The sequence below is a fragment of the Pristis pectinata genome, chromosome 4, assembly GCF_009764475.1.
Source record: "Pristis pectinata isolate sPriPec2 chromosome 4, sPriPec2.1.pri, whole genome shotgun sequence".
NCBI lineage: Eukaryota > Metazoa > Chordata > Chondrichthyes > Rhinopristiformes > Pristidae > Pristis > Pristis pectinata.
In genome coordinates this window covers 89546810-89559646 of record NC_067408.1, presented here as the reverse complement: position 1 = coordinate 89559646, position 12837 = coordinate 89546810, and the positions used below count along the sequence as shown (strand labels likewise).

General features: G+C 39.9%; 1 protein-coding gene across 4 annotated transcripts in view; it reads left to right on the top strand.

Annotated features, from left to right (window-relative positions):
- The window catches only part of dcaf6 (ddb1 and cul4 associated factor 6), a 119788-nt gene that overhangs the window by 71981 nt on the left and 34970 nt on the right, over nucleotides 1-12837 (top strand). For all 4 annotated transcript variants that reach the window (XR_007956136.1, XM_052013316.1, XM_052013315.1 and 1 more), the window contains 2 exons: nucleotides 499-614; nucleotides 5336-5858. Coding sequence is in view for 3 of the 4 variants with exons in the window: in XM_052013316.1 (XP_051869276.1) it covers nucleotides 499-614; nucleotides 5336-5858 (639 nt within the window). In the remaining variant the exon portion in view is untranslated. The remainder of the gene's footprint in view (nucleotides 1-498; nucleotides 615-5335; nucleotides 5859-12837) is intronic.

The following is a 12837-nucleotide window of genomic DNA, read 5'->3' as shown; positions in this document are numbered from 1 at the left end:
TGTTCCTATAATTTGATTACTTCGTCATTGAAGTAGTCAATGCTTTTGGTGGTTTAGCATTTTGATGCTCTAAAAGTAATGAAAATGAATTCATTTTTTTCTATAAAATATACATCAAATGTCATCATTTTCTGCTGATGTTATATCACCAAACAGTAAAATTATTTAGAAAAAACCAATAAGAACTCTGTTATTTAACACATGCCTGATTTTAGAGGTGCTAGTTAATCAAGATTTACTCTGCCGCTCCATTGATTCTGCCCCTCCATTGACGAAGTCCCTCTGCCGGCCTGACCCCTCACCCCTTGCTGCCCCTCTCTTGGTCCGGCTGCTCCCTCTGAAATGCTGGTTACTGGAGTGTGCCAGATTACAAAGTTTTCACTGCAGCAAAACTCAAAACAGGAGAATAATTATTCCTGTAAATGTTAGTTCTCCTTACAATAGCCTGAATATAAAAAAGTTGACTTGATCTGACAGTTTGTTTTATTAAAATGCTAGGAACAATTCAGCTTCAACTTCTAGGGGAACTGGAATTCAAAGCAAGCAAAGCAGTCGGGAAGAATCTCAGCAAATGCAAACCCCTGAAGAGCACTTAGAAGAAAAAATGAATACAAGTAAGACTACAGATACTTTATTTACACTTTTGGAATTAATAAAAAGGAGGAAAAATGACTTCTGATTGCTTAAAGTAAGTCTAAATATATATTAAAATCATTTTCCAATTCACTTTTTGGACAGCTTAAGACTGGTGGAGTCAGGAATTGAGGTATTCACCACAGGGTACTTGGTCTCCGATCTGCTCCTGCAGTCACAATATATATGTAGCTGGTTCTGTTAGGGCTCTGGTTAGTGATGATTCTACAATGTTGAGGGTGGCAGACCTGGCAGTGGTAATGCCATCAATATCAAAGGTTGGTGGTTGTATCTCACTTGTCTGGCATTTGTGTGCACAAATGTTAATTGCCACATATCAGGTCATACCTGAAAGTTAATCAGGTTGTATTGCATGCCTTTTTTGAGCAGGCAAATGCAGTTTAACATTGTGCAGTCATCAGCAAGCATCCCTACTTCATCATAAAGTCAGAAGTGAAAGTCATTGATGAAGTAGCTGAAGATGCTTGGGTCTAGAACATTATCTGAGGAACATCTGTAGTGATGTTCTATGGCTGTGATAACCAACGATTAATAACCTCCATCATCTTCCTTTGTACAATAGAACATAGAACAGTACAGCACAGTAACAGGCCCTTCAGCGCACGATATCTGTGCCAACCATGATACCAATTTAAACTAACCCCATCTTCCTCCACTTGGTTTATATCCCACCATTTCCTACCTGTTCTTGTGCCTGTCTAAATGCCTCTTAAATATTGCTATCATATCTGCATCCAGCACCTCCCCTGGCAGCACATTCCTTGCATGTGCCATTCTCTGTGTAATAAAAAAAAATAAAATTTGCCTTGCACATCTCTTTTAAACTTTCCCTCTCTCACCTTAAAGCTATGCCCACTAGCATTTGACAATTCTGCCCTGGGGGGAAAAAAAACTGATTACCTTCCTTATCTATGGCTCTAATAGTTTTATACACTTCTATCAGCTTGACACTCAGCCTCTGGCGCTCCAGAGAAATCAATCGCAAGTTTGTCCAACCTTTCTTTACCACTAATACTCTCCAATGCAAACAACATCCTGGTGAATCTCTTCTGCACCCTCTTCATTGACTTTAATTTCACCTGAGCCTCATGATGGCATGCTCACCATAATGTTGGCTCACCTTACCTTTGGGCTTCATCTCTTCTATTCATGTTTAACCCAAACTGTAATGATGTCTAGAGCTGTATGGTCATGGCAAAATCAAAACTGAGCATCACTGAGCATGCAGATGAGTAAATGCTTCTTGATAGCTCTGTAAAGCATCGGTAAAAGTTGGTATCCCTCTGATGGAGGAAATTCTTTCTCAGTTTTGATTAATCCGAAGGACAAACTCCAAGGCAGAGTACAAAGCTAATGGCAGGATTCTTGGTGGTGTGGAGGAGCAGAGGGATCTAGAGGTCCATACCCATAGATCCCTGAAAGTTGCCTCACAGGTGGATAGGGTAGTTAAGAAAGCTTATGTATGGGGTGTTAGCATTCATAAATCGAGGGATCGAGTTTAAGAGTCACGAGGTAATGATGCAGCTCTACAAAACTCTGGTAAGACCACACTTAGAGTACTATGTCCAGTTCTGGTCGCCTCATTATAGGAAGGACGTGGAGGCGTTGGAAAGGGCACAGAAGAGATTTACCAGGATGCTGCCCGGTTTAGAGAGGATGCATTATGAGGAGAGACTAAGGGAGCTAGGGCTTTACTCTTTGGAGAGAAGGAGGATGAGCGGAGACATGATAGAGGTGTACAAAATATTGAGAGGAATAGATAGAGTGGATAGCCAGCGCCTCTTTCCCAGGACGCCAATGCTCAGTATAAGAGGGCATGGCTTTGAAGTAATGGGTGGGAAGTTCAAGGGAGATGTCAGAGGGAGGTTTTTTTTAACCAGAGAGTGGTTGGGGCGTGGAATGCGCTGCCTGGGGCGGTGGTGGAGGCAGGTACTCTGGTCAAATTCAAGAGATTGCTGGATAAGCATATGGAGGAATTTAAAATGGAGGGATATGTGGGAGGAAGGGGTTAGATAGTCTTAGGTGAGGTTTAAAGGTCGGCACAACATTGTGGGCCGAAGGGCCTGTATTGTGCTGTCCTGTTCTCTGTTCTATTAATATTTAATAATATTGTGCTGGGACAGGCAGAATGGAGGAATTCAAAGTCGGAAGTAGTTTAAAAGTACACCCAACACTTTTAGCAAAATAGATTGAACATTTTAAGCATGTGTGTTAATGGAACTGTTTTTTATATGTACAAATTTTAGAAGTGAAAGCTAGGGCAGGCACGGTAGTGCAGCGGTCAGCGTAACGCTATTACAGCGCCAGCGACCCGGGTTCAATTCCGGCCGCTGTCTGTAAGGAGTTTGTACGTTCTCCCAGTGTCTGCGTGGGTTTCCTCCGGGTGCTCCTGTTTCCTCCTACATTCCAAAGACGTACGGGTTAGGAAGTTGCGGGCGTGCTATGTTGGCGCTGGAAGCGTGGCGACACTTGCGGGCTGCCCCCAGAACACTCTATGCAAAAGATGCATTTCACTGTGTGTTTCCATGTACGTGTAACTAGTAAAGATAGGCGAGGGATTGAGTTCAAGAGCCATGAGGTAATGTTGCAGATCTGGTCAGACCACACGTGGAGTATTGTGTTCAGTTCTGGTCGCCTCATTATAGGAAGGATGTGGGAGCTTTAGAGAGGGTGCAGAGGAGATTTACCAGGATGCTGCCTGGATTAGAGAGCATGTCTTATGAGGATAGGTTGAGCGAGCTAGGGCTTTTCTCTTTGGAGAGAAGGAGGATGAGAGGTGACCTGATAGAGGTGTACAAGAGGCATAGATCGAGTGGACAGTCAGAGACTTTTTCCCAGGGCGACAATGGCTAACACGAGGGGACATAATTTTAAGGTGAATGGAGGAAGGTATGAGGGGGATGTCAGGGGTAAGTTTTTTACACAGAGAGTGATGGGTGCGTGGAATGCACTGCCAGCAGAAGTTGTGGGGGCAGATACATTAGGGACATTTAAGAGGCTCTTAGATAGACACACGAATGACAGAGAGATGGGGGGCTATGTGGGAGGGAAGGGTTAGATAGATCTTAGAGCAGGATAAAATGTCGGCACAACATTGTGGGCCGAAGGGCCTGTACTGTGCTGTAGTGTTCTATGTAAATAATGCCTTCCATCACTGTGGGGATTTGGTCTGTTTTTTTTGTGCAATTATCATTTTGATTGTTTATTACATTTTAAACTATTCTCACTAACAAACCTTTTGAAATTGCTCATCATCTGCCCAAGTCACTAATATATTAAAAGGTCTGTAGTCTTTATACCAACCACTGTGGTGCATAACTGTTTACTGCCCTCCACTCTGGAAAAGCAATTGTTTACTACTTTTTTTTTCCTGTTAAATCATCCAATACTTTTCAGTTTTAATGACAAATCAGTCTATTATGTGCCTTTTGAAAGTCCATAAACATATCTATTGGACTGTCTCATCAAACCTGCAGCCTTAGGACCTATCCTCGGGACTATCCTACATCCAATACTGACTAACCTGCTGTGTATTTTAAGTAGTTTCAAACAGTTATCTCATGCAATATTATTAAGAGTATGATGTGACCAAATTATCAAATTTCAGGTTTTTGCAAACTTTTACTGAGTGAAGGTTACTTTGTTTTTTGAGGAAAATAAAAAAAAACTGCAGATATTGTAAGGCTGAAATAAAAAATAAGTGCTGGAAACACTCAGCAGATTAGGCAGCGTCAATGGAAAGAGAAACAGAGTTAATGTTTCAAGCCAAATGGCCTTTGTCAGACTCTTCATCCTCTCACCTTAGTGAGCTTCTGCTGAGTGCTAGAGTACGTTCAGTGTCTATGGCTGCTTGAAGATGTATTAAGACAAAATGAATATGTTGCACTTAGGAATCTGAACATATGTTAGAGCAAGTAAGCATATTGAATTAGTTTAGGTTAGATTCAATCACTACTCCTTCAATCAATTAAGTTTACTTATTTTCTCCTTGTGATAGACAAGAGGCTGCTACATTGGACTTCCATGTTTATAACAGTAAATGATGAGCAGTTACTGCTGAAAATAAAAAAAAACTTCAGATGCTGCAAATCTGAAATAAAAACAGAGAATGCTAGAAGCACTCAGCAGGTCAGGCTGCATCTGTGGAAAGAAGAATTTGACAAAGGTCCTGGACCTGAAACACTGACTGTTTCCTGACCTGCTGAGTGTTTGCAACATTTTCTATTGTTGTTTTGTTACTGCTAAATGAGGCTGAAACTACAGTGAAATATCATTCCACATGTTATTTAATCGATACAGTAATTTAATTGAGTTGATAGGGATCATACATTCTGGAATATAATGTTCAGATATGAAAAATATAATGTACAGCATGGTGGTGATATACCTGTCTGATAATCCAGCTGTCCATGACCTTAAAATTACCATGTTTAATGTTTTGCGTTCTAGACTAATATGTAAAAGACAGATGCACAAATTTTCTGCATAGCTACTAGTTCTGTACTTCTGTGATTTTGGGTGGTAGCTATTTTTGACTAGCAGAGGGTTCCTGGGTACTTAATGTACAACTGAAGATTCTGTATTTAACCTCATGGTTAGCCTATGTAACAAATTGACCTCTAGGATCTAACTTTGAACCCAAAGTATATTTTAATTCATTGCTGTCTCTGTTTTCTTGCAGGCGTTTCAGCACCTGAACCATCTGAACAGTCAGGTAAAAGAATATGCAAAGTCAGGCATGTGGAGGTTGATGAAGCCAATAAAGAAGGGAGTACAACAGAAGAAGCCATTAAAGAAGGGAGTACAACAGAAGAAGCCAATAAAGAAGGGAGTACAACAGAAGAAGCCAATAAAGAAGGGAGTACAACAGAAGAAGCCAATAAAGAAGGGAGTACAACAGAAGAAGCCAATAAAGAAGGGAGTACAACAGAAGAAACCAAGGACAGTGTAATAGATTACAGCTGCCAGTCTGCACCAGCAGGCTTAGGTGAGGGAAGCCCTCAACAACAAGAAGTGTCTTGCCAAAGTACAGAAACTACTGAGAGCTGCAATAGAGTGACTGAATCCACACAACAGTCAGAACCAATAAAGTTGGGTAATCAGGATGAGCCTACTAGAACATCTGCCAGTCGCGAAACTGATGACAGTGACGATGATCCTGTTTTATTTCCATCTTCCCGGTTTAGAGCAGGACCAGGACACAGGTAATATAAGGGCTACTTGATTGTAAATTCAAGCTGAATTGTTCGTGATTTTATTTAAAGTGGTAAATTTGATCAACTTTTAATTCAAATATAGATCTTATTTAAGAATAAATATACAAAATTTAAAACCTTATTTAGTTTCCAGGATTATGTTTCAAAGTTGTGTTTGAGCAAATCAGATTGCCAGAACTGCCATTTTAGTTGCTTGCAAATGTTCTTTCCCTTGTGCTAAACATTACACATCAACACTCACCAAGTTTGGGTTTACAACAAGCTGTAATCAAGATTAATCCAGTTTGAATTTCTTTCGTAGTTCATATATTGTTTTAGAAATAACTCCAAAGCTTATGTTACGGAATCCACTGCACAAACCCTTAGTAAAAAGATTGATAATCAATATACTTTTATGAAACTCTTGAATATACCTAAATTGACACAGACTATTTTCGTTTCAGCTCCAATCTAGATCATTTGAAAGGTTACTAGATATAACTTTGCTTCTTGTCATTACTAATGCCATATAATCAAACCTGTTAAGATTATGTTCACTTTTAATGGAGTACCCTTATGAAATCTTGCATCACTTTCAGTAAGAAAATGAAGAGAGCAGGCAATTGGGAATAGTGTAATTTGACAGTGCAAAGTCATGCAACCCTAAACCACTCCAGTTAGTAGCATTGCCAACCTTTGAGGGAGGGGAAATCTTGTGGCCAGTTACAGAAGAATAAGAACACATAGTTCAAAACTCCATAAGATAATCAAAGGACAATGAAGAAAGCATTTATCTAATAGTGTGGAGACTCTGAGAAGACTGGAGAAATAAAATGGTTTTCCATTCAAATTCTTTTGGTTTGCATGGTTTAGGAATCTGAAATCAGACAGGGCCTTTGAGGAATATAAATGAAGCAGGAAAGAACTTAAACAGGGAATCAGGAAGGCTAAAAGGGGTCATGAAAGGTCCTTGGCAAGTAGGATTAAAGAAGATTCCAAGGCATGTTATACATACATTAAAAACAAGACCACTCAAGTAGGACCACTCGAGGACAAAGGAAAGACAAAAGCCAGAGGAAGTGGGCAAGGTAGCAAGTGAGTACTTCACATCACTATTCACCAAGTAGAAGGACATGGAGGATAGTGGGATCAAGGAGGGGTATGTTGATGTCAAGAAGGAGGAGGTGTTGAGTCTTGTGAAGAGTATTAAGATGGGTAAGTCCCCAGGGCCTGATGGGATCTATCCCAGGTTATTGAAAGAGCAAGAGAGGAGATTGCTGTGGCCTTGAAAGAGATCTTTGTATCTTCTTTATCCACGTGGTCCCAGAGGACTGGAGAAAAGCCAATGTTTTTCTCATGTTTAAGGAGGGCAACAAGGACAAACCAGGAATTTATAGGCTAATAGGCCTTGCATCAATGGTAGGGAAATTATTGGAGAATATTCTTAGGGCTAGGATTTACTCTTACATGGAGAAGCATGGACTTATTAGAGATAACATGGTTTTATGTGAAAGAGGTCATGTCTTACAAACTTGACTGAGTTTCTTGAGAAGATGACAAAAATGATTGATGAGGGTAGGGCAGTTGATGTTGTATATGTGGACTTTTAGTAAAGCTTTCAACAAGGCAGGCTGATCCAGAAGATTAATGCACATGGGATCAATGGAGACTTGGTAGATTGGATTCAAAATTGGCTTGGCCTTAGAAGACAGAGGGTAGTGGTGCGGGGGTGTTATTCTGACTGGAGGTCTGTGACCAGTGGTGTCTGGCAAGGATCAGTGTCAAGACCTTTGTTGTTTGTGATATACTTAAATGATTTGGATGAAAATGTAGGTGGGCTGATTAGTAAGTTTGCAGATGATACAACAATTGGCAGAGTTGTAGATAGGAAGGTTGTTGAAGAATTCAGCAGGATATAGACCAGTTGGAAATACAGGCAGAGAAATGGCAGATGGAGCTTAATCCAAACAAGTGTGAGGTGTTGCACTTTGAGAGGTCAAATGTAAGGTGAAAGTATACAGTAAATCGCAGAATCCTGAGGAGCATTGATGTACAGAGGGATCTTGGGGTGCAAGTCCATAGCTCCCTGACAGTGGCAACACAAGTAGATCGGGTGATTAAAAAGGCATATGGCATAAAAAGGCAGATGGCATGAAAGCGCCTTTCATCGATCAGATTGTTGACTATAAAAGTTGGGAAGTCTATATAAAACTTTGGTTAGGCCACATTTGGAGTATTGTGTGCAGTTCTGGTTGCTGCATTATAGGAAGGATGTAGAGGAGAGGGTGCAGAGAAGGTTCACCAGGATATTGCCTGGATTAATAAAGAAGAGGATGGACAAACTTGAATTATTTTCTCTGGAGTGTTGGAGGCTGTGGGGCAACCTAATAGAAGTATATAAAATTTGAGAGGCATAAATAGGGCAGATAGTCAAAATCTTTTTCCCAGGGCAGAAATGTCAAATGCTAGAGGGCATAGCTTAAAGGTGAGAGGGGGAAAGTTTAAAGGAGATGTATGATGCAAGGTTTTTTTTTACATAGAAAGTGGTAGGTGCCTGTATCACATTACTTGAGGAGGTGGTGGAATCAGATACAATAGCAACATTTATGAGGCATTTAGACAGGAACGTTAACAGGAAGTGAATAGAGTGATTATAGAACATTTGCAGGCAGTTGTACAGTTTAAATTCTCACTGTGGTTGACACAGATATCATGGGCTGAAGGGCCTGTTCCTTTGCTGTACCGTTCTATAAATAGCAGAGGCCCAAATACTGACATCTGTGACACCCATCAAGTTGTAGCTTGCAATCTGAAAGTGACTTACTTATTCCAGCTTGGTTTTCTGTTAGTTAGCTAATCTTATATGCTAATATTTTGCTTCCAAATCCATGAGCTTTTATCTCATGGAGTAATTTTTAAATGACACATGGCACAATGCCTTTGCATATCCAAACATGCTATAGCTACAGGTTCCCTTTTATCTACATACTTATTACTTTCTGAAAGAAGTCTAGTAAATTTATCAAGCACTATTTCCATTTCAGAAAACCATGTTGACCCTTCTGAATTGTACAATGAGTTTCTAAATGTCATGTTACTATTTTTTTTAATGGATTCCAGCATTTTCTTGATGACAGATGTTAGGCTCATTAGCCTAAAGTTTCCAGCTTTTTGTTTCCTTCCTTTCTTCAAAAGAGGTGTCAGGTTTGTGGTTTTCCAGTGTACTGGAACCTTTTCAAGAATCTAAGGAATTATACAAGTTCACAAACAGGCAGCCACTACTTGTGCAAAACTAGAGTAGACCATAAGATACAGGAGCATAATTAGGCCATTTGGCCCATTGAGTCTGCTGTGCCATTCAATCATGGCTGATTTTTTTTATCCCCATTTTCCTGCCTTCTCCCCATTATCCTTAATCCCTTACCTATCAAGAACCTATCAATCTCTGCCTTAAATGACTTGTCCTCCACAGCCCTCCGTGTCAACAAACTCCACAGATTCACCACCCTCTGGCTGAAGAAATTCCTCCTCATTTCATTTTTAAAAAGACGTCTCTTTATTTTTAGGCTGTGCCCTCAGATCCAAGGCTCTCCTACTAATGGAAACATCCTCTCCACATCCACTCTATCCAGGCCTTTCAGTATCTGGTAGGTTTCAGTGAGATCCCCCTCATCCTTCTGAACTCCCTCGAGTGCAGGCCCAGAGATATCAAACGCTTCTCATGTGTTAAGCCTGGGATCATTATTGTGAATCTCTTCTGGACACTCTCCGGGGCCAACACGTCCTTCCTTAGATACAGGGCCCAAAATTGCTCACAATATTCCAAATGCAGTTTGACCAATGCCCTATAAAGCCTCAGCAGTACATTCTTGCTTTTATATTTCTAGTCCTCTCGAAATGAATGCTAACATTGCATTTGCCTTCCTTACTACCGACTCAATCTGCAAGTTAACCTTGGGGGAATCCTGAACTAGGACTCCCAAGTCCCTTTGCACCTTGATTTCTGAATTTTGTTCCCATTTAGAAAATAGTCTACCTCTTTATTCTTCCTACCAAAGTGCATAACCCCACACTTCCCTATGTTGTATTCCATCTGCCACTTCTTTCCTCACTCTCTCAACCTGTCCAGGTCTTTCTGCAGACTCCCTGCCTCTGAGACACTACCTGTTCCACCACCTATCTTCATATCGTCTGCAAATTTGGCCACAATGTCATCAGTTCCTTCATCCAGATCATTAATGTATAAAGTGAAAAGTTGCAATCCCAAAACTGCAGAACTGCAATAGTCACCAGCAGCCATCCTGAAAAGGATCCCTTTATCCCCACTCTGTACTTTCTGCCAGTCAACCAATCTCCTATCCATGCTAGTACCTTTCCTCTAATACCATGGGTTCCTATCTTGTTTAGCAGCCTCATGTGTGGCACCTTGCCAAAGGCCTTCTGAAAATCCAAGTAAACAACATCCACTGACTCTCCTTTGTCTATCATGCCTGTTATTTCCTCAAAGAATTCCAACAGATTTTTCAATCAAGATCTCCCCTTAAGGAAACCATGCTGAATTTGGCCTATTTTATCATGTGCTTCCAAGTACCCCAAAAATGCATCCTTAATAATGAACTCTAACATCTTACCAACCACTGAAGTCAGGCTAACTGGCCTATAATTTTGCCTCCCTCCCTTCTTAAACAGCGATGTCACCTTTGTGATTTTCCAGTTCTCTGGGACCCTCCCTGACTCCAGTGATTCTTGAAAGCTCACTACTAATGCCTCCACAATCTCTTCAGCTACTTCTTTTAGAACTCTTAGGTGTAGTCCATCTGGTCCAGGTGATTTATCCACCTTCAGGCCTTTCAGCTTCCCCAGCACCTTCTCCTTAGTAATGGCAACTACACTCACCTCTGCCCCCGACTCTCTTGAATTTCTAGTATATTACGGGTGTCTTCCACTGTGAAGACTGATGCAAAGTACTTATTTAGCTCCTCCGCCATTTCCCCATTCCACATTACTACTTTTCCAGCATCATTTTCAAGCGGTCCAATGCCCATTCTTGCCTCTCTCTTACCCTTTATGTATCTTTTAAAAAAAAACTTTTGGAATCTTCTTTTATATTATTGGCTGGTTTACCCTCATATTTCATCTTCTCCTCTCTTATAGTTTCTTTAGTTGTCCTCTGTTGGCGTTGGCTTTTAAATGCTTCCCAATCCTCTGGCTTCCCACTAATCTTTGCCATATTATATGCCTTCTCTTTTGTATGAATGGAGGTCCCAGAGACCTGCTAGCCTTTAGTTCTATTCGTTAATCTAGTAACTTTTCTCTCTAGTCAAAGTGATTATTTTAAATTCCTCCCTCTGTTTTGCTCCCTGATTTTCTACTATTATTAGGATGCTTATCCTGATAACTGATTTTCTTATTTTTTAATCATCCTTTGCTGGTTTCTCAACCTTCCAGTCCTTTCAATATACATGTCTTTTCTTTCAATTTGATACCATCCTTTTTTAGTTAACCTTCGTCCTTCATGTGGAATCCTTATTTCACAATGGAATATATCTTTGGGTATTAGGAATAATATTCTTAAATGTCTGTCATTGTTTGTCTTCTGTTTTACCATTTAATCTATTTTCCCAGTCTATTTTAGTCAACTCTGTCTTTGTGCCTTTGAAACTAAGTTGAAGGTACTGATTTCAGATGTGAGCTTTTCACACTCGAGCTGAACATGAAATTCTACCATGTTATGATCATTCTTACCCAGAGGATAACATCAATTAATCCCATCTCGTTACACATGACCAGGTCTAAACAACATGCCTCACAACACCTTGTTCTAGGAAACTTTCTGTAATAAACTCCATGATCTGCTGTTTAAGACATTTGCCAATTTGGTTTGTCCAATCTATATGAAGATTAAAGTAACTCATCTTCACTGTAGTATTTTTCATATAAGACCCCAATATTTCTTGATTTATCCTCTATTCTACGTTATGACTTTTAGGGAGGGCAATAGACTACACCACCAGTAAAGTTTTTATCCTTGCTATTTCTTATCTCTAGCTAAACTGATGCTACGTCTTGATCTTTTAAGTCAAGTCATTTTTCCATACTGTATCGATCTCACTCTCATCTCCTTTTCCTTTATGATTATCTTTGAGTATCCCAGAATATTCTATTCACAGCCTTAGTGACCTTGGAACCATATCTCTGTAATAGCTATCAGTTAAAATGCATTTATTTTTATTTGTGCCATCAATTTTTCTAGCTTCTGAATGCTGCATGCATTCAGTTAAAGAACTGCTGATTTTTTTTTTGTTAGCATTTTTCTCTTCTCTGACCTCATGTCCCACTGTGTTTTACTTTTGCACACACTGTCCTTTCCCATCACGTTCTAGTTATCACTATCCATTTTGCTATCCTGCCCTATTAATTTGTGTACATGTGGCTAAGGTTGTAATCCAGAGATTTTAACCTTTGTCCACGCTTCCTATTTTCTCTCAATTTAACAAATTCACTCAACTTTCTTGAATGCAAAGTAAATAGCTCCCACTTTTCCTGCATTGATGTCCATCTGCTACAATGCCCACTTGCTTATTCTATCATTAGGGAATGAGACTGCTTTTTTGTATTTTGCTTTTTGTACTACTAGTGAAGAACAAAGTGCATTAACTAAGCAGACAGTTCAGCCTCTGCAATTAGCTGGGATGGTGACATAATTGGTTTTGGGAGAGGAGAGTCAAACTGGCTTTCGGATTCATATACAATGAGTTCTCAACGCATGGCCATAGATGAAATGAGGCTCCTAAAACTCATGGTCATAGATTACACAACAGGACATCTTTATGAAATGTATAAAAGTTAGCAATACATATATGATTCTTTAATAAGCTATAATTTAAAATATTTTATATTCTAAAGATAGCTAACATAACAATAATACCATATATATTTGTGTGCTGCAGGAACTGATGCAAATAAACCACTCCAATGGGCAAAATAG